At 47.7% G+C, this 27,601-nt stretch overlaps 2 protein-coding genes across 2 annotated transcripts in view; both read left to right on the top strand.

The window, feature by feature from the left end:
* LOC308523356 (cilia- and flagella-associated protein 61-like) overlaps nt 1–11,178 on the top strand; it is an 89,803-nt gene extending 78,625 nt beyond the window's left edge. Inside the window, exons 7-8 of the mRNA XM_081097213.1 lie at nt 2,834–2,924; nt 10,188–11,178. Coding sequence (XP_080953339.1) covers nt 2,834–2,924; nt 10,188–10,388 — 292 coding nt within the window. The 3' untranslated portion in view covers nt 10,389–11,178. The remainder of the gene's footprint in view (nt 1–2,833; nt 2,925–10,187) is intronic.
* Nucleotides 11,179–17,905: 6,727 nt separating this feature from the next.
* INSM1 (INSM transcriptional repressor 1) lies at nt 17,906–19,441 on the top strand (the record flags this gene model as incomplete). Its single annotated transcript, XM_081097212.1, has 1 exon — nt 17,906–19,441. One exon carries the CDS (start codon nt 17,906–17,908, stop codon nt 19,439–19,441), a length of 1,536 nt encoding a protein of 511 aa, XP_080953338.1.
* Nucleotides 19,442–27,601: the final 8,160 nt, after the last annotated feature.

Genomic DNA, 27,601 nt, shown 5'->3' with positions numbered 1-27,601 from the left:
GACAGCAACGATGCCCACAAGCCGTGTCTTTATTTTATAGCAGATGCCACGAGGCAGAGTAAGGGCGAGATCAAGATGTTTACAACATTCTCATGGGTTTCAAGCCCATTCAACTACATGCACCTGAACTCTATCAAACCCACATCACTCAGGCACATGAGGACACGTGTTCGGACCATAGGTTCAAGCTTACAACTACAGCTGTTGGCTATAGTTGTGCTGGGAGGGCCCTGCCCTCCAGGCTGGGACTTGCACAGGGCAGTGAGAGGACTGTGCCCTCCCATCAGTCCAAGGCCTGAACCTGTCCAAACACTGTAGCGGCTCCCCACACCTGAGGGAAGTGGGTTTTCCGCAGAACTAACCCTTTGGAGAAGACAATGAAGAGACGAGAGTTCTGAAGGCGATAGGCAGAAAGACTGCTTGAACAGCACCTGGTTGTGGCAGCAGAGCCAGGCTGGGCGAGGAAAGCTGAGGCAGAGCATATGCTGCCGAGAAGGATGTGGCTGTGGCCACCAAAACAAGGGGCGGCGGGAACCACAGGGGTGGGGGAGGTGGGGTCTCAGTAATTGAGGAAAGAGAGCAACAAGCTTAAAGGGCCCTTTGGTTTCTAACTTAGGGATTATGATAGTTTCAATACAGGCACATCCACAGTTCCCTCAGGCTTCGCTAGAAGTTGTTTAGACCTAAGAGGCAGGGGCTGCCCTGGAAATGCTGTGCTTAATGTCTGGACTTCAGCTATCATTGATGTGTTGGTCTAAAAAGCTACCGTCTAAGACGGGTCAAAACATCGCCCCACGGAGCTGATGCCTCCTGGGCAGCCAGCCCTGTCCCAGTCTTTACTCCAGGAATTAGGTGTTGGACATTGGCCAGGGTTTGTAGGGGCCCAGAACCTTGTAGCTAGGACTCCCATCGATTGGACTGCTTTCGTTCAACAGTCAGTGGCCTCGAGTATCTCCAGAGGTGAGCAGTCCCCAACTGATTTCCACTGGGTGCCCTCCTGACACCCAGACACACCTTTGCGTGCTGCGGGGCTCAGAAAGACCATCGTTAAACCCTGGTTTCACACACAGCTGTCCCGCTGTTCCCATTGAGTTTCCTCCTTCATATTTGGGGTATTTTGCAGAGTTTTGTCACCTATTTATTTGGCACAATTTTATTCTGTATCAATGAAAGGCCAATCAAGGCCAGGCATATAGAAGATATACAGTGCAATGTGTGTTCATTCATTCATTCATTTCCTGAACAAATATAGGATGCCTGTTGCAGCAAATGCTGAGCTAGATGGCTATGGAGTGATTACACAACAGCTCTGACTATACCCCTGCCTCTAGGAGCACCCTTCCCACCCATCACCTTCCTGAGCTCATCTCCTACCCCACCCCCAGCCCCCCTGTTTATATCCATCCCACCGCCCTACATGGTCTGGGCACACCCCTGCCTCTGCTCACCGTTTGCACCTGCTGTTCCCTCTCTCCGAAGCCTTTTCCCTGCAATCTTCGCCAGGCTTGCGTCTCCCTCCCCTCAGGTGCTTGCTCACTAAGTCACCGCCTTAGGTGACGTAGCCTTTCTTTGACCTCCTCCTGTCCTTTCTGGACTTATGCTTTCTCCTAAGCAGTTCTCATTCTCTAGCATTTTATATATTTACCTATTTGTGGCTCGAATATAAAGAGAGTTTGTCTGTTTTGGTCCCTGTGTTTCCCCAGTACCCAGATCAGTTCTGAGCACAGAATGGGGAAGGAGTAAATATTAGTAAACTTAACAGTGGGAGGAACATATGATCTGAACAACCAAGTAGGTAATTAAGCACGAAATTGGGTCACGTTCTGGTCAAGTGAGTGGATGATAGGGAATAACAGATAGAGCTAAACCCATGCTGCTCATAGCACAGACTTTTGTCATTAGATTTGTCTTTTAATACCTCAGTAGGCCCGGGCACTCATTAGCTGCTTCCCCGAGAATTAACTTTAAGCCTCGGAAAACAGAAGGTGCCCATCTGCGTGTGGGCACCAGTTTTTTTTCTTCCCCTGTGCACCTATATAACATCCATTAACAGTAACAAAGATGACAGACACATCCAGTAAGAGTGAAGCCCGCATAATCAGTGTGTCTCTAACCCTGAAGCAGTGAAGTTTCCTGTTCCAAGACACTGAGCATTCAAGTAAAGTTAAGAGTTTAGAACACCAACAAATGTTCTTGGTTATTCCAAGAATGCATCAGATTTTCAGCAATCAGTAAATAAAGGAGAGCGATATTGTTCCCGTGAAAGAAAGCATGTATCCAAGCAGTTTTTTGTGAAAAGTTAGCAAATACAAACACGAAGAGAGCTGCTCTCCTGAAAGAGATTCAATTAAGCATCAGGGCAATTGTACGAGGACCGTGTTGCAACACCGAGGTGGCCTGTTTTTCTGGTCATTATTAATCCAGAAACCTTAATGATGAGCAACGTTTGTGTTATTGTCTCCCCAAATTTAATTTGTTTATGCAGCAGTTCAGTTAATCCTGCAATCTGTTTTTCTCAAATGAGGGCAGATAATGGAGACACCGTTCTTTACAAGTCTTCAGGCTTTTAAATTCTGATAAAATCAGGATTCTTCACTGGGTCTTGCCCCAGCTCTGAATTAAACCACTTTGAATGTAATTATGGAACCTGGCCCTACATCAGGAACATCCATTTAAAAAATTGATTGGCCAGGCTGTTCCACGGGGCATTTTATGAGCAAACGATTGCAGTGGGGCCAGGACTGTAATTTGCAAAGGCAAAAAAGCAGGTAAATACTTTATTAGTGGTAATGAGAGGGTTTCCAGCTAACTGAATCTTCTCTTCCCTCACTAGCTACTTCACGGAGCCCTGGTGCATGGCCCTCTTTCACGATCGTTTTATTGATCTCAGGAAAGAGTTACGCCAAATCTTAACCTCCAAGAAGGTAAGAGCGATTAATGGGTATGTGGGTTGTTCCTTGCAAATTATAAACCATTTGCATTGTTGATCATTTAGACTTTTCCCTACATTCCCACTTTATGGTTTTACTTTTAAAACTACCTGTACTTCATGTAAATAAACTACAGTGTATGTAAACCTGATGGTGATATTCAGGGAACATGGATTATTTAAATCCTTTTATGAAGGGCAAATTTCTTTTTCCTTTTCACAAATAATTGTATTTTCATCATCAGCTGACAGTGTTGGCTGAAAACTGGAGATGAGTTTTATCTACTGGGTGGTAAGACTGGTGCTGACGGCCCTCCCTTTGATGCCTCAGATTCCCACTGCCTCTCAAAATGTAATCTGCAGCTCACTGCTGCCCCATAGGAAACATCCATTCCTTTATTACTTACCCATCAAACCTCCCTGCCAAATTCCTCTAGACCCCAGCTCTGAGCCTCTCTGTGAACGTTTTGCATAGGGCCAAGGGCTTTAGGTGTCAAGCTTAAAAGGGAAGCTTTTCCTTCATCTTTCTAAGTAAACTGTCAAACCCAGTGATCTGCTTTTCGTGGCGCTCCCTGAGGACCGTCAGCCTGCACCAATGAACAGACGTTTGCTGTGGGTCAGTTTACTGTAAACGAGCAGCGTGGGCAGCGGGCCCTTGCAGGAGGTCAGAAGTGGCTGTGGGCATTTGGGGAAGACTCACTAAAGGCTCCCCAACCATTCTTGTGGGTTTTTAGATTTCCAGAAAGTGAAACTTCTGAAAGAAAAGCTTCCACTGGGGACTGTTCTGTTGTCCACTTTTGTATTTGTCAAATGGAAAAGGCCACAGGAAGAGGTGGTGCATGCAGTGGTCTCTGCCTCCAGCTCAGATCGTTGGGGGACAGGGCCTAGCTGTTCCACCTCGGAGAGCTGAGGAAGGGGTAAAGGAGGGGGTGTGATGTGTGCAAGAACTTGGCGCAGAAGAAGGCTGTCAGCAAGTGCCAACCACCACGGGTAGCAGTGGTGGTGACGGTTATGGTAGAGACAGGCTGACAGTGGAAATGCCAGTCACATGCACACATGCAGGAATTTCATTTAAGAGTCTGATATTGGGGAAATAGAGAGTATAGCCATCCCCAAAGAATAACAGTAATTCCTTTTCTCTAATATTGAGTTGCTGTAACCCATTTCATCTCAGTTTCTACCTTTTCCTCAGGGAAATTTAGAACTTCAGTCCCATAAACTATGCTATCCCAGAGCTTAGCATATCAATTTTCCTCTTTCTCCACATGTGGAGAAAGAAATAAAAGACTATTATCTATGACTGTTAGAAGTCACCTCAAATCTATATGTCATTTATTTTAAAAAGAAGCTCAGTATAAGACATCTCAAATCCTTTTGTGGGCATAGAGAGGAAATCCATTGGCATTGCAGTTAGCTGCGACTGAAGCCAAAGAATCATTGACCAGAGTGAAATGTGAAGTAAAAATTTCCCTTCAAAATTCATTAAGAACTATATAACAATTATAAACATACATATACCTAACAACAGAACCCCAAGATATGTGAAGCAAAAGTTGATAGAATTGGAGGAAGAGATTGTTCTAAAATAATAGTTGGAAACTTCACTATCTCACTTTTAATAATGCATAGAATAATCAGAAGATCAATAAGGAAATAGAGGACTTGAACAGCACTATAAAAGAACTAGTCTTAACACATATATATAGAACACTCTACCCAACAATAGCAAGATGCACATTCTTCTTAAGTACACACGGATCATTCTCCAGGATAGGCCATATGTTAGACTACAGAATGATTGTCAATAAATTTTAAAGATTTAAATCATACAAAGTATATTCTCTAACCACAATGAAATGAAACTAGGAATCAAAAACAGAAAGAAAACAAAAATACACAAATTTGTGGAAATTAAACAACATATTCTTAAGCAACTTCTTTTATTTCAAAGAAGGAATCTAATGGTGTATTAGAAACACTTAGAGACTAATGAAAATGAAAGCACAACACACCAAAATTTATGGGATGCAGCAAAAGCAGCTTTCAGAGGAAAATTCATAGCTATAAATACCTACATTTGAAAGAAAGAAAGAAAGAAAGAAAGAAAGAAAGAAAGAAAGAAAGAAAGAAAGAAGAAAGAAAGACCTTGCCCTGGTAGCTCAGTTGGTTAGAGTATCATCCCAACATGCCAAGGTTGCGGGTTCATGCCCTGATCGGGGTACATATAAGAATTGACCAGTGAACACATAGATAGGTGGAACAATAAAACAATGTTTCTCTCTCTTTCTCTCTCTCTAAAATCAATCAATCACTCAATTTTTCAAAAAGAAAGTTTTCACGTCAATAACTTAATTTCATATCTTAAGGAACTAGAAAAAGAAAACCAAACAAAACCCAATCCCAGCAGAGGAAAGAAATAATAAAAATTTTAGTGGAGATAAGTGAAATAGAAAATTTTTTAAATGACAGAGAAAATTGATGAAAACAAAAGTTGGTTCTTTGAAAAAATCAACAAAATTGACAAATCTTGAACCAAACTGACTAAGAAAAAGGATATATTACTAAAAGAAATGAAAGACATTGCTACTGACTTTGCAGAAGTAAAAGGATTATAAGAGAATACTATGAACAACTGTATGCCAATCAATTAAAAGCCTAGATGAAATAGACAAATTCCTAGAAACACAGAAACTACAAAAACTGACTCAAGAAGAAATAGAAAATCTCAACAGATCTATAAAAAGTGAAAGTATTGAATCAGTAATCAGAAACCTCCCAGCAAAGAAAGGCCTAGGACCAGATGACTTCATATTTAAAGAATTAACACCAAAACCAGACACAAATGTCAAAAAAAGAGAAAACCACAGAACAATATTCCCATGGGTTAAAATGCAAAAATCTTCAACTGAAAGCTAGCAAACTAAACCCAGCAGCATAAAACCATAGCCAAGTGAGATTTACCCCCCAAAATGGAAGAGTGGTTCAACATATAAAAATTAGTCAATGTAATACACTACATTAATAGAATGAAGGGGGCAAATGCTACCACCTCAATAGATGCAGAAAAAGCATTTGGCTAAATCAAACATGCTTTCATGGTAAAAGCAGTTTAAAAAAAAAAAAAAGTAGAAGGGAACTGTCCCAACCTAATAAAGCGTATATACAATGATGATGAAAGAGTGAATGCTTCACCTCTGTGCTTTGGAACAAGACAAGGATGCCTGCTTTCCTCACGTTTAACATTGTACTGGAAGTTCTAGCCAGAGCAATTAGGCAGGAAAATCCTATAAAATGCACAAAATAACATTAGAGCTAACAAATAAATTCTGCAAAGTTATAGGATACAAGATCATACAATAATTAGTGGTCTACATTAACAATGAATAAGCCAAAAATGAAACTGAAAAAACAGTTCAATTTATGATAGCATCAAAATAATAAAATACTGCCCTAGCTGGTTTGGCTCAGTGGATAGAACGCTGGCCTGCGGACTGAAGGGTCCCGGGTTCGGTTCCAGTCAAGGGCACATGCCTGGATTGCGGGCTGGATCCCCTGGGTGGGGCATGCAGGAGGCAGCCAATCAATGATTCTCTCATCATTGATGTTTCTCTCTCTCTCTCTCTCCCTCTCACTTCCTCTCTGAAATCAATAAAAAGATTTTTAAAAATTAAAAAAATAAAATACTTGGGAATAAATGTAACCAAGACGGTGCAAGACTTGCACACTGAAAACAAAGCATTTCTGAAAGAAACCAAAGAAATGGAAACACATCTGTGTTCATGGATTTGAAGACTTAATATTGTCAAGATGGCAATACTATCCAAAACAACCCACCACTTCAATGCAATCCTATCAAAATCCCAATGATGTATTTTATAGAAGGAAAAGCCAACCCTTACATGGAAATGCAAGGGACTCCAAGCAGCCGAAACAATTTTGGCTGTTAAAAAAAAAAAATCAAAGGACATCTTATATAATACAACCCTAATATGCAAATCGATCAAATGGTGGAACAACCGATGGAACGACTGGTCGCTATGACATGCACTGACCACCAGGGGGCAGATGCTCAATGCAGAAGCTGCTTCCTGGGGGTCAGTGCCCTCCCCCTGTGAGAGCACCACTCAGCCAGAAGCAGGGCTCAGGGCTCATGGCTGGCTGGCTGGCTGGCGAGCAGAGCAGCAGTGGAAAGAGCCTCTCCTGCCTCCACAGCAGCGCTAAGGAGCAGTGAGCCTGGCTCACAGCTGGTAAGTGCAGCGGTGGTGGCGGGAGCCTCTCCTGCCTCCGCTGCAGGTGGGCAGTAAGGAGCGAGGGGTCCCAGACTGCGAGAGCCCCGGACTATGGACTATGAGAGAGATGTCTGAGTGCCGGCCTAGGCCCCATCCCCAGGGGGATCGGGCCTAAGCCAGCAGGTGGACATCCCCCAAGGGGTCCCGGACTGCAAGAGGGTACAGGCCAGGCTGAGGTATCTCCCCACCCCACCCCCACCCCCCCAGTGCACAGATTGCATGCACCGGGCCTCTAGTACTCTATGAAATTTCAAAACTTACTACAAATCAACAGTATCCAAGACAGGGGTGGTACTTATATAAAGGTAGGTAGACAGATCAATGAAATAAAATTGAAAGTCCAGAAGTAAAGTCATTTACATGTAAAGATGTTAACATGATCAATCATTAGGAAAATTCAGAGCAGAACCACAATGAAATGTCATGTTACACCCACTAGGCTGGCTCTACAAAAAAAGTAATAATATAACAAGTATTAGCAAGAATATAGAAAAATTGGAACCCTCACACATTGCTGATGGGAATATAAAATTGTGCAGTTGCTGTGGAAAATGGTTTGATGGTTCCTCAAAAACTTACACATGGAATTATTATATGACCTAGTCATTGCACTCCTAGGTATGTACATCCAAAGAATTTAGAAATCCAAATGAGCACTCGTACATGGATGTTCATAGCAGCACTAATCAGAATAAACAGCCTGAATGCCATCAACGGACCAATGGATAAACAATGTGGTATATCCACAGAATGTAATATTATTCCACCATAAAAAGAAATGAAGTCCTGAGACAGTCTACAAAGTGGATGAACATCAAAACACTATGTTAAATGAAAGACCCAGACACAAAGGATCATATATTTTATGTGGCATTGGGAAGTGGGTTGGTCATAGGTGAGCACTGTGAGAGGGGAGATGGTCACCTTGAGAGGGAGGTGGTCACACTGAGAGGGAGGTGGTCACACTGAGAGGGAAGGTGGTCACACTGAGAGGGAGGTGGTCACACTGAGAGGGAAGGTGGTCACACTGAGAGGGAAGGTGGTCACACTGAGAGGGAGGTGGTCACACTGAGAGGGAAGGTGGTCACACTGAGAGGGAGGTGGTCACACTGAGAGGGAGGTGGTCACACTGAGAGGGAGGTGGTCACACTGAGGGAAGGTGGTCACACTGAGAGGGAGGTGGTCACACTGAGAGGGAAGGTGGTCACACTGAGAGGGAAGGTGGTCACACTGAGAGGGAGGTGGTCACACTGAGAGGGAAGGTGGTCACACTAAGAGATCACACTATACTAGTAAGAAGCAAGTGAAAAGCACAAAAAACCCTGTTTACAATCTAGAGAGCGCTGTTTGTCTTAGGTAAATTTAAAAGTTCTATTTTGTGACTTTACACTATTTACCCCAATATCAGAGCAGCGTTATATAAGAGCCCAAAGTCTTCAATAATTATTGTGGGATAAAAATAATTGTAAGTTGATTGCTTTTGCCTGATATCATTCTCCTGAAAAATTAGGGGAGAAGGGCAAGGCTCATGTCTATTGCAGCATACAAGCTTGGGCGCTGCTGGGGGCAATCAAGTGATTCAGCATCTCTGATATTTAGTAGGGTCTCCCTTAAAAAACCAAGTGATAATTTCCCTATGCCTCCCTATAGTTGGAACATATTTTTATCTATAAGTTCTTACTATTAATAAATTAATGATGCAGTAGAACTCTGCAAGTTATCCACTATTTTGTTCAAAATAAAAAGAATTATTGGAAGTTCAAATAAATAATAGCATCAAAGTCCATGTGACTCTTCCTTTAAGGTAATTTTCAATTATTGTGATGTTCAGAAAGCATGCAGCTCAAACCTTGGTGAAATGCCTTTTATAACAATCCTCCTATAAATAGATACATGGACAGATGAAGCAAATATAGTACAAAGTTGGCCATAGAATCCAGGTACAATTCTGTCAACTTGCTGTAATGTTTGAATATTTTTGGAATAAAATGTTGGGGAGAAATTCCTATGATATTAGGGAGATGCACAGCATATGATTCTTAACTTCACATAACTTTATTCTCCCAGAGCCCTATCATCAGAGATAGCAATGAAATTTGGCTTTACTAAGAATGTATTCTAAGGTTTAAAAATCCCATTTCTTAAGGATCTAACCAAGTGAAGGAAACCATCTAGGAGTTTTTCATGTAAAAAACATTTAATCAGCCCTAGCCTGTTTGGCTCAATGGATAGAGTGTCAGCCTGCAGACTGAAGGGTCCTGGTTTTGATTCCGGTCAAGGACACATGCCTGGGTTGCAGGCTTGGGCTCCATCCCCAGTAGGGTGCATGCAGGAGGCAGCCAATCAATGATTCTCTCTCATCATTGATATTTCAATCTCTCTCTCCCTCTCCCTTCCTCTCTCTGAAATCAATAAAAATCTATTTTTTTAAAAAAACCATTTAATCACTCCCTTTAAAATAAGCATGATTGCAGATCATTTTTATCTGAAAATCAAGAGCTTAAAATGACCATGCTTGGTGAACCTTGAGGATGTAATGCGAAGTGAAGTAAATTAATCACAAAAAAGCAAATACTATATAATTCCACTTTTATGAGGTCCCTGGAGTATTCAAAATCATTGAGTCAGAAAGTAGGATGGTGGTTCCCAAGAACTGGGAGGAGGGGGGACTGGGACTTAGTGTTTAATGGGGACAGAGTTTCAGTTTGGGAAGATAAAAAGGCTCTGGAGATGGTTGCATAACAACATGAGTGTCCTTAATGCCACTGAAATATACATTTAAAAATGGGTAAAGTGGTAAATTTTGTCATGTATATTTGGCCACAATCGAAAATATTTTTTAAAAGCTAGGAAACCATGACCATCCTCGGGGAACGGAGCGCTATGTTCTTCATGTTCATGCAACTGCTCTCGTCATGGGGCTTACGGGCATGTAATTGCTGTATCCGGCCTCTTACTGTGTTTTCCAGGAGGAAGAACTTCCCTCCATAGAAGAGTTAGCCCGTCAGGTAGTAGATGAGGACATTAACCTGACTGAGAAGCCCAGGACATACCTCAAAAGAGTTTTCGAGGAAAGCATCTACAAGACGCTGGTGGAGAGGAGCATCCTTGACTACCTGCACTATAACCACTACCACCTGCCCATGTACGCGTGGCCAGGCATCATTTAGTGTGGCCACGGTCCCCACTTTATTGCTCCCACACCTGTAGCTCCTAGAAGCGCTCTGTGTAAGCAGGAAGCCTCTCTGAAGCCTGGCTTTACAAGCCAAGCACCGTTGTCTCCTGGTTTTGTTCTGTCTTCCCCGCAGGCACTTACGCATGTCATTTTCTGTCGTCCCAGTAGGTGGCGCACGGCTGTGCGCCTCTATCCTAGGCCAGGGAGCTGCTCTGCTAATACCAGACATGTCCATACAGAAGAATCTGTTTTAGCAATAAAATAAGATCAGACTGTGTAAAACGTGTTTTTACCTTGGGTATGACTTTCATTTCCTGAAACGTTCTGCCACCAATTTTGTTATTCACGTTTACCCAGGAATAATCCTAGGCAATAAAAAGGAAAATCGTGTGCCCACATGGAACATTCGTGAAACTGATGATGAGAAATTAACTCTGTGATTCAACATCAGAGGGACTGATTGGGTAGGAAAATGTAAGGCAACTTTTGGAATGAGGAGGCTGCAATCACAGACCCTGTATTTCTATTTCATGTTGCAGGTCATGGGCATAAATGCAGTGAAAAACTAGAATATAACACACGTACAGATTTTATTTTTCTTATTTTTTTATTTCATACATGGGTGTTAGAATAGAAAATGGTAGTCAGAAATTAGTTGACTTCCTTAAGCCCTTAGCCTTGTTGCTTTGCATTGGGGGCCTGGTACATGTCACCTATAATGTGGGTCAGAGACCTTCTTACAAATAAAGCAAATTAAATGCCTACTAGAAAACATGTGGATTTAGAAACAACACATAAGACTGTTTTCATTTATTTGGATCTCTTTTAGGTGTTACTGTGACACTATTTGTGACTGCATTTTGACCAGCAGGGGCTTAAAATTGGTTTCCATGGACATAATTCCAGTTTGTGTTCACTTTTTGCATTCATGTTAATGTTTAGCAAAAGTTGGCACAATTACAAGGATAACACAGCTATTAGATGGAAAGTTGTATTTGGCATTACAGATTTCCACATCCGTTATCATCGAATCAATACTTCTCAAAAATAACGTTGTTCTAGCACACTAGACACTGATTTTTCTAAGGAAGGCAAAAGTGAGCAATAACCTCCACGAATTCCCTCACGTGTCTGTTTTACTCAGCGCTGGTCACGTGGTAAACTGTGTAACTTGAACAGAGAACAATTGCTACTGGTTTACTCTTCAAACTGCTATCCCAACAACCAAAGACCCTATTTCAAGGGCCTGTGAATGAGTCAGCTCCAGAAACCATCCTCCTCCCACTCCCTTCCCCTGAGAGGCCCATTCGTCAGCAAATAGTGAGTGTCTATGACCCTTGGGTGGAGATGAACAGAACCTGAGAGGATCAACAGTTATGATTTCTGTGACCAAGTACTACCATTAAAAAGCTTCTAGTCACATTAAAGGAACCCCAAATGGCAATGCCAGTTTTAATATTGAGTCATACATCCATTTAATGCTTTCCTTTGCTGCTTTTTAAAAAGCAGTATTGGACCTCCATAGGTATCATGGCAAATCTGAAAATGCCTAGATTACCTTTCAGTCTGCAAAGTGTATCAGAGGAGGTTACTGTGACCACCATCTCATGGTCAGTAAGTGAGGTCATTTCGGAAATCTAGGCACAGATTTTAGTATACATGTGAAGAGGAGCATTTTATCACTGAGGAACAACTTTTCTAAGAATAAGAGAAGTACCCAAGAGTGGTTGATCCCAGATTGAAACTGGCGGTCTTAAGGGCTTTGGGAGAATGAAGATATTCCTTACTAATGGTGAAGACTCGCAAAAGAAAGCGCTTCAAAGAGACTGATATTGGGACTTCTCTTGGCATGCACAGGCATAGCTTCTGTAGGGACACTGCATTCATGAAGTTCCTGTGTGTTTCAGTACTTGCTGTTGAGCTGGGGACATCTTGGGTTCTAAGCCTGATTTTGGGATTCTATGGTTTTGAACAAAGAATTCTGATGGGAAAATACCAAAGTTCATTTTCCCAAGTTTTCCCCAAATCGCATTCAACAACCATGCCTCCCAGATGCCTCTAATGATCTCGTGGCTTATGTTGGTTTGCAATCAAGTGTAGCCACCTCCTTTCCCCAAATGGCTCCTCATAGTTCACCCAAATATCACAGGAAGGCAAAAGAAAAATACAAGACCAGGTGACAGAGGAAAGAGAAACTGCACGGAGAATAAAATGTAAAGCCAGCCAATCAATATTTACCCGTAGAAGAGGGAGGGAGGGAGAGAATGAGAGAGGGGAGAGAGAGAGAGAGAAACAGGAACACAATCGCACCGGGTGAGCGAGGGGCTGGAGTCGCCTGTGTGCGGAGCTGTTGATTGTTTTCTGGTTGAGAGAAGAGGTGATGATAAGGCTGGGATAAAGTGAGCCCAGGAACGGCAGGCGCGGGCAGCTGTATGCTAATGCTCACAGAAACCAAGCCTCTCCGTCCCCCATTAAAGCTGGCGGCCAGGAGGCCACACATCACTGAACAAATAGGCTCTCTCTAGACAAATAAAATAACACACGCTGGCCTGCCTGCCTGCCGGGAGGAGGGAGAGTTGGGAGAGGGACGGGGTTTGGGGTGGGGGGGGGAGCTTGAGGGAGGAGGGAAGAGTGGGGGTGAGGAGAGGGAGACGGGGGGAGAGGTGAGGGAGGAAGGGTTGGAGGAGAGGCAGGAAGAGACTGGAGGAGCGGGCAGGACGGTCTGAGAGGGGACATGGGGGAGACACTGGGAGAGATGGGGGAGAGACAGGAGGAAGGAGAGAGTTGGGAAGAGAAGGAGAGAGTGATGGGCTAGCGGGGGGTGGGGGGGGGGGGCAGGGGGAGAAAGAGGGAGAGACCGGGACTGAGAGGCAGAGGGGAGGGAGGGAGAGGAGAGAAGGGAGGAGAGGGGAAGGGAAGAGGACAGAGATGGGAGAAAAAGAGGAAGACAGGTGGACCAGAGGAGAGAACGAGGAAGCGGGGTCAGAATACATGAACCCAAACCCAAGAGCAGGAACATGAACAGGGGAGTCCGGGTCAAGGAGGAAAGTGCGTGCTCCTGGCCCCCAGGCGTCTCCGTGTCCACCCCGGCGGAAGGAGAGGGAGGACCAGGCCGCAGGGGCCTTTCTGGTCAGTTTCTAGTGGGTTTCGGCGGCGCCTTTTCTGAGACGGAGGCGCGCGGAACAGGGGGCCGGCACCTCACAGGCGGAAGCAGCCCCCTCCTGCGCCCACGGTCAAGGTCATCCCGTCCCTTCGGTGCCCCGCCAGCGCTTCCAGGCCCACGTCCCTATTTTGACTTTCGTACATCTTCTACCTTCACCTTCGCCAGCTGTCTCCTGCACCACCCTTCCAGTCGCCGGGGCGGGACCTTCCCGCCTCCTCCCCACCGGCCTGGACAGTCCCACCCGAGGCAGCAACACACCGTCCCGAGGGCACTTGGAGGCGCGCTCGGCGCCCCGACGGCGCACTCAGCGGCGTAAAGAGGGGCACCCCCCACCCCACCCCACCCCACCCCCCGCGGATGGTGCGCGCGCGCAGCAGATTGCCGGGGGCACTCGAAACTCGAGGGGAGGGACGCACTTGAGCGCCACCGCTCCGCGCCGGGCGGACGGCGCGGCCTCGCAGACGCTCCCTTGTTCGCTTTCTTTCATGCTCTCTCCTTTTGTGTGGAATTATTTGAACGGGAGATCCCTGGCAGCTTTATGCTAATGTGCCGAACAAAGGCGGCGGCCCACGGGCGGGGGCCCGGAAGGTGCCGGGAGGCCGGCGTGGCCGAGCGGGGCGGCGGGCGGCGGGCTGCGCGTGTCTCTCGCGTGCCCTTGGGGCGGACAAAACAGCTCCTCATTCCTGCAAACACAAGGCCTCTCCCGGGCTCGGGTCGCGCGCAGCCCTCCGGGCACCGGCCCCTCCGGGACCTGACGGCGGGTACTAAGGCGGTAACGCGGGGTTCAGGCTGGGATCGCGGCTCGGGAGCCAGGAGGGCCTGGGGTGGAGCTCCTGTAAATGCAGGAGAGCGCTCAGCCCAGAGGGAGGGTTGGGGGCTATGGGGGAGGAGGTGGGGGATCTGACAACTCCCTCTCGCCCCTCCCTGGCGTCTCCAAACTCGGCCGGCGCCGCGGGATGAGATTGCGGACCTTCTCGTCTCCGCCTCTCAGGAGTTCAGGAGTTGCTTGGGCTGGTGGACACCTCAAGAGGCCATTACTAGGCCGAAATCCCCCCCTTTGTGCTCATTTCCATGCTTCAGGCTTTCTAGACACTCCCTGGAGCTAGGAGGTCACCGTGAACCCCGCGCGCTCCCCGACGGCAGCCCAGTGGTCCAAGAAGGAGCCACAAGGACAGGAAGCGGTAGAGGCCGCCGCATCTTTCCCAAGCGCTCGCCAGGGCCCCACAGGAAAGGGAGAGTCACCTGGGACCTGGGAAGGACATTTCGGCGGCCCTTCCTGGGTTCCTCACGCCTGTGGGCTTCGGGGAAGCTCCCCAGAAGTGTGGGCTGGGGGGCAAATCTGCGCTCAGCGCTGCCCCAGCTCAGCTCCTCCCAGCGGGTATTCGGACGCAGGGCGCTAGGGCAGCGGCCGCGGGGCTGCGCTCTTCCTGGGGGAGACAAGTATCTCCGTGTCCCCATCCCGCAGGTGCACGGGTTCTGAGAAATAAAGTCACGGAGAAAACAGCGGAAACCCACGACTGGGTGCAAGCCTGCAGGTTCTCAGAGGCTGCCGGTGGGGTGATCGCAGCCTGATGCTCCCCCAGCTCGGGGTGGTGAGATTCGTTTTTAATACTTGTACCTTTCAAGGGCCCCTTTATTTTGACCGTACCCATCTGAAAGCATATTTCACTTCCACTGGCAAGACTAGAAACCACAAATAAAAAAGGGAACGGATCCATTGAATCTCAGTGTCTCAATAGTTTTCAAAAGATTCTCTTGGCTTAATTCAGAGCCCTGTTTGAATTCCTTGCATTTAGGCAGGGGTTTTGTTTTGCGTCCCGTCCCCCGTCCCCCCCCCCCCCCCCCCCCCCGCTTTACAATGACGGGTGTTGTTATTTTAAAGGATTCTCCAGGTGACTACCTCTCCCTGTTATCTGTTGAATGAAAGGAGTGTTGCACAGGCAAGACCAAATACCCCCCAGTCAGTCAGGGATCGCCGCCCCAGCCCCCGCCCCATTATTCCACAATCCAGATGGGATTCGTGATTAGAAAATAAAATTGGCCAAAGCTGTCCCGGAATCCCTTTCGCACTTCTGTTCACTAGCCGTATTCATCAGCGCTCACGAGACCAGGGAAATAACATCAGTTACTTTAGATGGAAACACATTTATACATTTTAGACCAACTTATTGTAGGATGTCTAACTTCTTTTCAGAACTAGCACTCATCTCATTAACAGTCTTTTTTAAATGAGAGCCAGAGCTTTCGAAATATATTCCATCATATGTATCCTTCCCTTTTAAATCTGTGAGTTAGAAAAATATCACAAAGAAAATCATCCAATATCTGTTCCCTCGATAAATCCTAACAACTATCCCGTTACAACGTACTACTCATGTTTTAAAATTCTATTAAATTTCCACGCCAGGGTATTTTCTGAGGGAAAATCCGAAAATAATTAAATACCTTCAGTGGAATTAAGCATAAGCAAAACAGCAAAATCTGTCTGGATGCACAGGGCTTTGCAGGAAAACGTCCGTTTCCCTCTCAATAAAAGGACATCTTCCTCACAACGTATCACATTTAACTTATGTGGCTCTGCTACTTCTTCCCAACGCGGCGGGGGATCAGGGCCACTACTAGTCTTGGGGTTCTGCCCCTCCGCCCCCCCCCCCATCCCCGGAGATGCTGCCTTTGTGCTTCCTCTGCGCTAGGCTGCGAAGAGGATGGAAGCAAAGGGCCAAGCCTGGGTCGACACGATCTTGGCTGTTGTCTTGTCCTGGTGGCACGGGGAGGGGGGCGCAGCTTGTCCTCCCCGAGGCCGCAGCCTGCCTCTGAGGACAGATTGCCCCCCTCCCTTGCAGCCAGCAGCACGCGTCGCTTTGGCGTCCAGATTGGCCGCGACCGCCGCTCAATAGCTGGAGGTTAATTTCCTTCACAAAGGTGAAGGGGGCATGGCTGGGGGGGGGGGGGGCTGCGTGGAGACAGGCGGCCCCTTTATTCGCAGAGCCTTGATTGGAGCCCTTGATTTAGCATCTGATGTCAACCGGCAGACAAAATGCCCGCTCCGAATGAAAATGCATGAGGCCGCGCGAGGAGGGCGGAAACCAACTTCACCGGGGCGCGCGCGGCTGACCTCGGGTTCGGACCTTGGCCAATACCACCCGAATCAACCCAGCCCTGGGCGACGTGGAGGCTCCAAGCGGGCTACACCCGGCCCCTCCGAGGATCCAGTCCCCAAACTTCCCGGAACTAAAAAAAAAAAAAAAAAAAAAGTTCGGAAATTCAAGTTCTTTTTGGAACCCAGCCCAGTGCGCCCCCTCACCCCTTTCGCGCTGCGTCTGCTGGCAATTGAAGAAGTGCCGTATGTACCAAACTGCTTCTCAAACTCAGGAGAAACCTTCCCAAGGACCAGGGTCGCGCGCCCTGGCTGCGGACGCAAACACCACCCTCAGCTGCAGCCAGAAGGTCACATCATCCATTGAAACGTGAACCCCATTTTCGCTTGGACCCAGGGTCTCCCGGCCCACCCGTCCGAAGAGCGAGTGGGGACTCCAGGCAGCCCGGGCGTTGCAGCTATTTTCAATTCTTGATTATTTCCTAAACACCCGGAGGAGTTCCTGTGCCTACCCCACCACAGCAGCCGCACTCAGATCTCCCCCTCGCCTGCTGCGGCCCACCTCCGCCCCTACCCAATCAGCCCGCCCAACTTCCCCTCCGCTCCGGCTCGCGGATTGAATCCTCCTGACATATTTGGGGCCATTCTTCTCCTTTGTTGCTATTTTGCTCGCGACCCGCGGGTAATCCCCGCGCGGGAGGGGGGCGTGCATTGTGGTGCTGATGGACGGGTCCATTTGGCGGCTCCGCGCCCCCGGAGGAGAGACACAAAGCCTCGGCACGTGCGCCTCCCCATAGAGGAGCAGCAGACCGTGAAGTGAGGCGGGGCCGGGCGTGTGCCTGGGCCGGGCGGGGCGGCGGCGCCGGGCGGGGCGGCGACCGGGCGCACGCGGGGGCCCCTCGCCCTCAGGTACATCTGCCGCACCTACCGGGCGACCCCGGAGTCCCGACTCCCTTTTGGCTGCCCCGCCGCCCTCCCACCCTACCCGGCGGTGGAGCTGCCGGCGTGCTGATTGGCTCCGGGGGAAGCGGGAGGCGAGAACAATAGCCCCCTCCCCCCGTTAAAAGGGAGCGGCTCCCGGGCCCGGGGTTTGGGACGCGCGTGCAGGGCACAGAGCCGGGCTGAGCCGCCACCGGCGCCACGCGAGACCCGTAGCCGCCGCGCCCGGGGTATGGGCCGGGGGCACTGAGGCCGCCACGGCCGAGCGCAGAGGTGGGACCCGGCCAGTGCCTTGCCCTCGCGCCGCGCCAACATGCCTCGCGGCTTCCTGGTGAAGCGCAGCAAGAAGTCCACTCCCGTGTCCTACCGCGTTCGCGGCTGCGAGGACGGCGACCGCGCGCTGCTGCTCTCGCCGGGATGCGGGGGCGCCCACTCCGAGCCCCCAGCGCCGAGCCCGGGGCCCGGGCCGCTGCCGCGGCCGCCGCCGGCCGAGCGCGCCCAAGCGGCGCTCGCCGCCGCGCTCGTCTGCGCGCCGGGCCCGCTACCGCCCCAGCCGGGCCCGCGGGCCGCTCACTTCGGCAACCCCGAGGCCGCGCACCCCGCGCCGCTCTACAGCCCCACGCGGCCCGTGAGCCGCGAGCACGAGAAGCACAAGTACTTCGAGCGCAGCTTCAACCTCGGCTCACCGGTCTCAGCCGAGTCCTTCCCCACGCCCGCCGCGCTGCTCGGAGGTGGCGGTGGTGGCGCGAACGGCGCGGGCGGCGGCGGCGGCACCTGCAGCGGCGACCCGCTGTTCTTTGCGCCCGCCGAGCTCAAGATGGGCACGGCGTTCTCAGCGGGCGCCGAGGCGACCCGCGGCCCGGTGCCCGGCCCCCCGCTGCCCCCCGCCGCCTCCCTGAGGCCCCCGGGCAAGCGGCCCCCGCCCCCAGCCGCCGCCGCCGAGCCTCCCGCCAAGGTAGCCAAGGCTCCCGGCGCCAAGAAGCCCAAAGCCATCCGCAAGCTCCACTTCGAGGACGAGGTGACCACGTCGCCGGTGCTGGGGCTCAAGATCAAGGAGGGCCCGGTGGAGGCGCCGCGGGGCCGCGCGGGGGACGCGGCGCGGCCGCTGGGCGAGTTCATCTGCCAGCTCTGCAAGGAGGAGTACGCCGACCCGTTCGCGCTGGCGCAGCACAAGTGCTCGCGCATCGTGCGAGTGGAGTACCGCTGTCCCGAGTGCGCCAAGGTCTTCAGCTGCCCGGCCAACCTGGCCTCGCATCGCCGCTGGCACAAGCCGCGCCCGGCACCCGCCGCCGCCCGAGTGTCGGATCCCGAACCCGCTGCCAGGGCTGAGGCGCGGGAAGCGACGGGTGGCAGCAGCGACCGCGACACGCCCAGCCCCGGTGGCGTCTCGGAGTCGGGCTCGGAAGACGGGCTCTACGAGTGCCACCACTGCGCCAAGAAGTTCCGCCGCCAGGCCTATCTGCGCAAGCACCTGCTGGCGCACCACCAGGCACTGCAGGCCAAGGGCACGCCGCCCGCGCCCCCGCCGGAGGACCTACTGGCCTTGTACCCGGGGCCCAAGGAGAAGGCGCCGCAGGAGGCGGCCGGCGACGGCGAGGCGGCCGGCGTGCTGGGCCTGAGCGCCTCAGCCGAGTGCCACCTGTGCCCAGTGTGCGGGGAGACGTTCCCCGGCAAGGGCGCCCAGGAGCGCCACCTGCGCCTGCTGCACGCCGCCCAGGTGTTCCCCTGCAAGTACTGCCCCGCCACCTTCTACAGCTCGCCCGGCCTCACGCGGCACATCAACAAGTGCCACCCGTCCGAGAACAGACAGGTGATCCTCCTGCAGGTGCCCGTGCGCCCGGCCTGCTAGAGCGCGCCCGTCATCCCGGCCCTCCAAACTGTGCCTTCGCTGGAGACCCACGAAGAGAGCGCGCCCTGCGCGCCCCAAACCCGCGTCCGCGCCGGGGGCGCCCACCCCCCGGTGAAAGTGTTGTCTCCGCTTCTCTCGATGTGGCGTGATGGTAACCCCAATGCTGTCATTGTGACTCCCTTTGGAGCCCCCTTTTTCGTTGTGTCCCTTTCCCCCCTTGGCGCAACAGGAGCCAGTCGCTTCTGTACAAGGGAGAAAAGCTGTGCGCGTTTGTCTCGTGGTTGGAAGCCTCCCTCGGAGGGGAGAGCGGTTTTTCTTGCTAGTATTCGCTGTGTTCATGGTCTAGAAATGCGGTTTGCTCTCGCCTACCAACTTCTGCTCTCTATGTATGTAGCGTACGGGTTGTTTTGGGTGAATCTTGAGGAATAAATGCCTTTATATTTCACAGGCTGTAAATTGAACTTCCCACACGATTAGCTTTATTATGGCTTGTGAACTGCTGGAGTTTGGCTTTACCTTTTTGTATGTGAACAAATCAAATTGCTTAAGAAAAAGTTTTCTTTAGTATAGCCACAAATGCCTTGAATTGTTGTCTGGGATTGTTTTTTGGGGGGCGGGGAGGGAAGGGAATTTTCAGAAGATGCTGTAGAAACTGCCTCAATATTTCACGTGAGACGTTTTGGTTTGATCGCCTTTGTTGCTTGAGGTAGGACTGAGTTCCCTCTAAATGTATATGTTGATTTATGAGTAATTGTTATTTATTCTTTATTTATTTATATTAATTATGAAGATTGAGATATTATTTTGCTTGCAGATCTTTTTTTTTTTCTTGGTGTGTGTTTCCCCCCTTGCCACTCTCGACATTTCACTGTGCATTTTACAAGAGAGCCTTTTTCTAAAGGGATCTGCTAAAAGTTTTAACTTTTATACCTATCGGAGCGAATTACAGACAACCTTCCATTTTGTTCTGCTTGGGGGGCCCCTGAGGCCCTTGTACAACCAACAGCTCTTACTTTTAAATGCAATCTCTTTTCTACATAACATTATTTTCTTAATTGTTAGCTATTTATAGACAGCTTCAATAGAACTGTTTCAACTGTATAACTATTTACTATTCAAATAAAATATTTTCAAAGTCAAAGTAAGGTGGACTTATTTCTGCATCCAGTGGTTTCAGCAAGGATTTAAAACGGAGCTTCAGATGATTTCTTAAACATCTCTACGTTTTTTTTATTAAGGGACAAAACCCCGCCACCATCAGGAGGGCGGTGGGTTTTTAGAGCGGAGCCTGCGCTGCTGGATTCTGCCCTGTGCCAGTTCAAGGGTCCAGTCCCCAACCCATAACTGGAGCTGAAGCATTAGGGGTCCTTAGGAATGTACCGGAAGGTGAAGTTAGAATGGAAGCTGGGTGAATCTTTTTCAGAGAAATCTAGATAAGTACCCACACACATCTAGTCTTTTAACCAAAGGGGATATAGAAACACCTGTTTAATTGATCAGATCCTTCATTTCCTGGCAGTTTGGGGCTCACTGTAACAGTATTTCTTCAAATAAATAGCATGGTTAAATTTTGACCTCTGAGTACCAACTAGATTAGAAGGAAGTAGAATGATATTATAGTCAGACTTCCCAATTCCCATTTGGAGGGGGTGGAAGGTAGGCCACTGGGCTTGGGGTGAGAGCTCAGAAATGATTTTCCAGTCAGGTGAGCAACCCATTTTGGGGGGGAAATAGAACACCATCTGTTTCGGGTATTAAATTTAATCACAGGTCATTAGAATGTTTTCTGTTTCGTGTCACTCAGCTCTTTAAAGAACAAGGCTGACACTCACCGGTTAATGTTTTGAGTTGTTTTGCTCTGCCTTTGAGACACTGATTAGAGCGCTGTGCTCCGCGTCACAATGGTGCTGTCCCCTTCCCTCCGTGGTTTGTGTCTGCGGCTCTTCTCTTCCTGTGGCCACCAAGCCTTCTAAGGTTTGCCGAGCAGAGAGATTGTAGAAATCTGTGGGGTCATCCTCTGGAGTGATGGTGGGAAGGGCAGCATGTGAGGAACTTGGAAGGATAATACGACAAAGGGATCTTTTTCAGATTCTGAGCCTCCAGTTTCATAAAAGGCTCAGCTCTCAGGAACATTGAATATTCCGCCCTTTGTGGGGAATAGACTCTGAATAACTACCACGGGGAAGCCACTGCAGGTAAGTTGCCTCAGGGACAAACAGTGCGTTGCCCTTGATCGCTGATGACTACATATTTTACCAGTTCAACAGAGGAAGACAAAAGCGCAGTGCCCCACAGTGTAAAAGCACGGGGACAAAGCAGCATTTATACCATCCGGAAAACTTTGAAGCAAAGGAAAACTCCAGGTTGTGGGTTGATAGTTGCTCCCTGTGAACAACAATAATGTGTGAAAGTTTTTTAAAATGTTTGCTCTGAATTACACCATACATGAAAAGATCCCTCGTGCTGAGAGTTAGTGTATGTTTTATGCCATGAACAATTTTCCTTAAAAACCTGAGGCGTGCAAGCCTGGCTGCTGGTATGGTATCTTGTCACCTGTGTCCAGCTCACTGTGTTTCTTGTCCATAATCAGAAATTCTAAGTTCCACCTTCATGAGGGCAAATAAATTTGGTTCATAAATCTACCCCTCCAAATTTATTTATTCTAAAATAGAAACCAAAATTTCATTGATGTGAGATAGTAAGTGAAATTGTATAGTAAATGGAGTATATTGATGTTTGCTAAACAAAAGTGTAGAAGAAATTGAAGAACTTGATCAGTTATTTCAAAGTAATACAATATGAGTTAGAATATTCCACAAGAAGGAAATCAGATTCATATTCTCTCTCTCTCTCTCTCTCTCTCTCTCTCTCTCTCTCTCTCTCTCTCTTTCTCTCTCTCCCTCTCCTCTCTCAATCCTCCCTGGATGGATAATAAGTTCACAAGGATTCCTATTATAGAACATCAAGTGGAAGTGCACTCACCTTCTTTACAAATATGGAAAGGATGCTGAGGACATCCTGTGTGTCTGAGGGTGCTCCAAGCTTGGATGCCCATCATTGGAAACTACACACCCAGCCGCGTGAGGGATGCTGGGAGGGGCAAAGTGATCAGGAAAAATAACCAGATAGAGGAGGAAGGAGCTAAAACAAGGAACAAATAAAGAAAAGGACTTCATTTTTGCCAGTGGTCTCCACACCTTTCTACTTCCACACCTGTGTGGTGGAATAAGCAAGGCTGTCCAGCACTCCCAGGTTCTGAAGGAAGCCAGCGGCTCAAACAGCTGCCAGCCATGCTGGTTTGCCCTTTCTTCCAGGTTGATCATGTCCTCTTGAGGCACATTTCCCTGGGGGCCTGGAGAATTTGGGGCTCTTATGGCTCTAACAGCAGAAACATTGTAGTGAAACGTTTTAACCCAAGCCAGCTGCAGCGCTGCTTCTGTGCAGCACCGTCCACCGGGAGCTCCTCCTTCAGATGATTGCGGGGCCCATCGCTAAGGTCATCCCCAGGCCATACAATAGGAGGTCAGAGGCTCAACAGCTGTCCGTAAGGAGGCCGTCTTGGAGCAGAGCAGAGTCCTGGAGTCTGCTGAACCCTGACTACTGGGTAACACAAGCGGATGTGTTGAGGAGAGCCAGGCACACAAGGTAAGACTGGGCAATGCCAGTCACCAGGCAGATGTCACCCAGAGCATCTGTGCCCAGATGCTACGGATAAGGGTGCACCGGTTCTCATTTGCCTCCATTAGCTCTGCGGCAGGATCACGCGGAGCAGCCTCCGCCTCCCGCCAGCTCCCGGTCCGTCCATCCCCTTGGACTCAATTCCACAGCCATCCACAAAGTCTTCAAACAAAACCAAGCAGAATAGTGTGCTAATCCTTGAGAAGAGATAACATCATACCTTAGCATCTTCACCCACCACCTGTCTTGCAAAAGAGAAAGGGCCTAGGACTCGGCTTGGGCAAGCCCCTTGGCTGTATTGAGTTCCTCATTTTCCTACAGGGCTGTGTGTAAACCAGAGAGAATGGGTTATGGGACACAGGGAGGTATTTGGGGGTTCCAGAGACTGTGACATGAAAGGCAGCAAGGGCCCCAAAGGGAGCAGGCATTCTCCATACACAGAAGAAAACCCACCTTCTTGGGAGTGCTATTTTGTGGCATTTAGGATTAGTTATAAGTCCACTGGCCTGTGGCGGACAGGCTTTGAGCAAAACTTGTCATCTTTTTGCAGAAGGGACATTTGGTCAGTTATGTGTCATATATATGTACTGTATGTTAGCTTGTTACAGGGTCAGGTTACGTTACAGGTTTTTGATGTACAGAGAAACCTTCAATGTTTGGTAGTTAAAGGTCCAAGCTGCGGGATTTGGAGAAGATCAAGGGGGAAACTGGCTTGGAGAGAGAGACCACAGGATAGCAAAATACCTGTATCAGAGAATCCACTAAATAGCAACATACAAGGATCTTGAATCCATTTGATTGCCAAGGTGGCACCAAAGCATGGAGCACAGTATGGCGGTCTAAAGGCATTTAGGATTCTATCTTAAATTAGGAAAACATCTCGTTAATGTTTTGGCAATAACCTGAGAGTAATCGCTGAAAATTCCACCCAGCTGAGAATGAAGCCAAATGCATCATTAAGTTGCATCTTCAATATATACACTGAAGAAAGTTATTTCTTTATTATCAACCTGTAGCATTAAACGATTCATACTCATAGGGAAAGTCTGGTATACTCATTAGTTCTGGGTAATATGGTGACTGTCTCTAATAGTCACATTGGTGACACAGAGAAAAGTTCAGAAGTGAGACCTGGCCGTGGGGCCCACAGGAATGATCCCACCCAATGACCCTAGGAGAAAGAACTATTCCCAAACACCCACAGTAGGAGGACTATACCGGGGCTTCCTCCCATCCCCATTGGTCTACCAAGGCTCCGCCATGAGGCCAGGAATGTCGAGTCCATAGGAAGAATGGGTGAGAGAAGACAGCATCTACCAGCCCAATGATCTCCAGGAATAGGGAAACGCTTTCTTACCCAGGAGGTTGCTAAAAAAACCCAAACTGTTTCCAACCGATTCATCACCTTCTTGTCTTGTGCAAAAAACCAGCTACTGGCTTTGGCATCGTCAAGAGGATTTTCATGAACACAAATGAGTCCTGTTCCTTATGCATTCCTTATGAGAAGCTGCAGGGGGAAATTACTACTGGCCAGATAGGGTCTCGAAAGCGACAGAGCCCACTGAGAGGTATCACCAGCAAGGAACCTGTGATGGACCTTCATGGTGAAGGGACTTGATGCCTTGTGGCTGGGTGAGAAAAACAGCTTGGCTTATGAATTTGATGATTCACAACTTTTTGGGGTCATTATTAAGGCCTGATATGCTTCTCAGAATCACAGAACATATATGAGCATATGATTTGAAGTCAGTTAACTTATTTTCACTAATCCAAACACATAACCCTTGATCTTTTAAGTCCCAACTGTCATCATTTGTCCACCACATACTTTTTTATTGTGGGCTTGTTCTGTCGCATCTGGGAAGTGGAACGTTGAGAACATGTATGCTTTGCCTGGTGGTATATATGGCGAGTAAATGGGTTGTGGGTTATTGTGTTTGTGTTTGTCTTGTTTGAAGATTTCGATTCCAGTGTGGTCTTCCTGGTGGCATTTCCACAAAAGCATCCCATACTGAAATTTTTTCTTTAGCTCATTACATAAGCCCCACGACAAACTATTCTTCGAGCATTAATTACATCAAAATGAAGCCTATAGAATGCTTACTGCCAGTGGAGAACATTCAAAGATGTGATTATTGAGAGCGAGCATTTCAAGTATGCCATTTTCATGCTGTGCAGCGTCACAACATCTGTAAGAAGCTCGTCCACACCATTTGCATTCAGAGGTTGCCAGAACTGCTGTCCCTTCATCGGAACTGTTCCTTTAGCCAGTAGACTAAGTATCGCACACACAGGGGGATGGGAGGGGGGACAGAGAGAGGAGACAAGAAGTGCGGAAATATCACCCTGAATCCATTATTCTCCTCTTTCACTCATCAAAAAGGCCCTTTTATTTGAGTGCAACATCTGCTTCATCTCTGTTGTTCAGGTCCAGGGCCCTGATGCAGCGCCCCTTCTCACACGCCACAGCCAGGTGACAGTCACACCTGGCGGTAACAGGAGGGACAGAGTGAGCCGAGAGGCTATTGTTTGTTAAATCTGATAGGAAGCAGAGGAGGTGTCAGTGCGTGGAAGAGCTTCAGAGAAGGTTCTTTCTACAGGAGGGGGGGAAAAAAGGCTAAAATTTCCTCTGAGCACAAAGAACAGAAAAGGATGGGGAACTCAGGCTGAAACACATGTTTTCAATATTGCCATTTAGTGCTCGCTTCGGCAGCACATATACTAAAAAAAATTGGAACGATACAATATTGCCAATTAAAAGCTTATAACACCTGTAATACGTTCAACAATAAAGATATATTAAAACATTTTTAAATTAAAAATATAAATTTTAAAAAGCTTATAACACCAATTGATTATAGTCCTATTCTACTGCTGTCTGTCCTAGTGTATTATATAAAATGAGCCTTTACCATTCTAAAATACAGTCAAAAAGAGGTTATTTTTAGGAGATGTGCAGAGATAGGAATAGTGTATGGGAAAATGATTGAATTGAGAACTGTCAGGGACAAAGGAGATGAACCAAATCCCAGTCTCTGGAATCCAAATCTGAACAGAATTATGTTATATCTCATCAAATATTTTACACCACAAAGGATCACATTCTTTTTATCTCTCATCTCTTTAATAGAAGACTTCTATTATTTCTTTTGGATAGTATTATTATCCTTGATATCTTCTGAAGGGTTTTAACATGAATATCTTGCTAAATCACTATACACCAATTATAGCTTAAAATCATTTCAGTGAAACATTTATATAATTAAGATTTCAGATTTGTATCAGAAAACCTTTTGCTATTTTAATCACAGAGAAAAATCATGATTACCCACCTTTGTATTTTCAAAATTTGATAATTCAGATGAAAGAGAACAGAAAAAGTAAACACATATTATAGTTACCTTGATTTCTTTGTTGCAGCAACTATGATCTTACACAGTTCTAAGGTTATTTTAGGATTCCAGAATTATTGCCACCATTGTAGTATTTCATCATCTCTATCATCATAACAAAAAAGGCTAAACCAGGGGTGAACTAAGCCCAAAGCCAAATCCATCATCAGCCTATTTTATAAATAAAGTTTTATTAGAAAATAGCCATGCACATTCACTTACTGTCTGTGTCTGTTTTCATAGCCCAGCCTGTTTTATAAATAAAGTTTTATTAGAAAATAGCCATGCATATTCACTTACTGTCTGTGTCTGTTTTCATACCCCAGTGGCCAAGTTTGGTCATCACTCTAGAGCAGTGATGGCGAACCTATGACACGCGTGTCAGAGGTGACACGTGAACTCATTTTTTTGGTTGATTTTTCTTTGTTAAATGGCATTTAAATATATAAAATAAATATCAAAAATATAAGTCTTTGTTTTACTATGGTTGCAAATATCAAACAATTTCTATATGTGACACAGCACCAGAGTTAAGTTAGGGTTTTTCAAAATGCTGACACGCCGAGCTCAGAAGGTTCGCCGTCACTGCCCTAGAGACTACATGGCCTCCAAGACCTAACACACTGATTCTTTCACCCTTTATAAAATGTTTACTGACCCCGGTGCTAGAAAATAAAACTGTGCAGAAATGTTTCATAGATTGCCAACATTCCTGCCCTTGGTTAGACAGAAACTTGGTCTTTATGAAAAGGGCTTTGTTCAATTGTAGCTGAGTACCACTGTTTTTATAGGTATCACCACATCAGGCCCCAACTTAAAAACCCTAATTCTTTAAATGAGTAATTTAACTAAATAGGAAGCTACCTCCAAAATAGGCTTATACATACTGTTCATGTTTGCCATGCCAAGCGCAGCAGCTGTCGGGCGGAACATACACGTTCTAACGTGCTGAGTCATCCATACAAACCTAACAGAAGGGGAAGGTGGACTCCGGGCTTGAAGGCTGTTTCCTCACTCAATGATGGCTGCCGTTATCGAGTAAATGGCCACTTTTAAGCTGAATCATAACAAATTGCCATCTTTATAGGTA

This window comes from Myotis nattereri, assembly GCF_964212035.1.
Source record: "Myotis nattereri genome assembly, chromosome: 8".
NCBI classification, from domain to species: Eukaryota; Metazoa; Chordata; class Mammalia; order Chiroptera; family Vespertilionidae; genus Myotis; species Myotis nattereri.
This window is presented reverse-complemented; position numbering and strand designations above follow the sequence as displayed.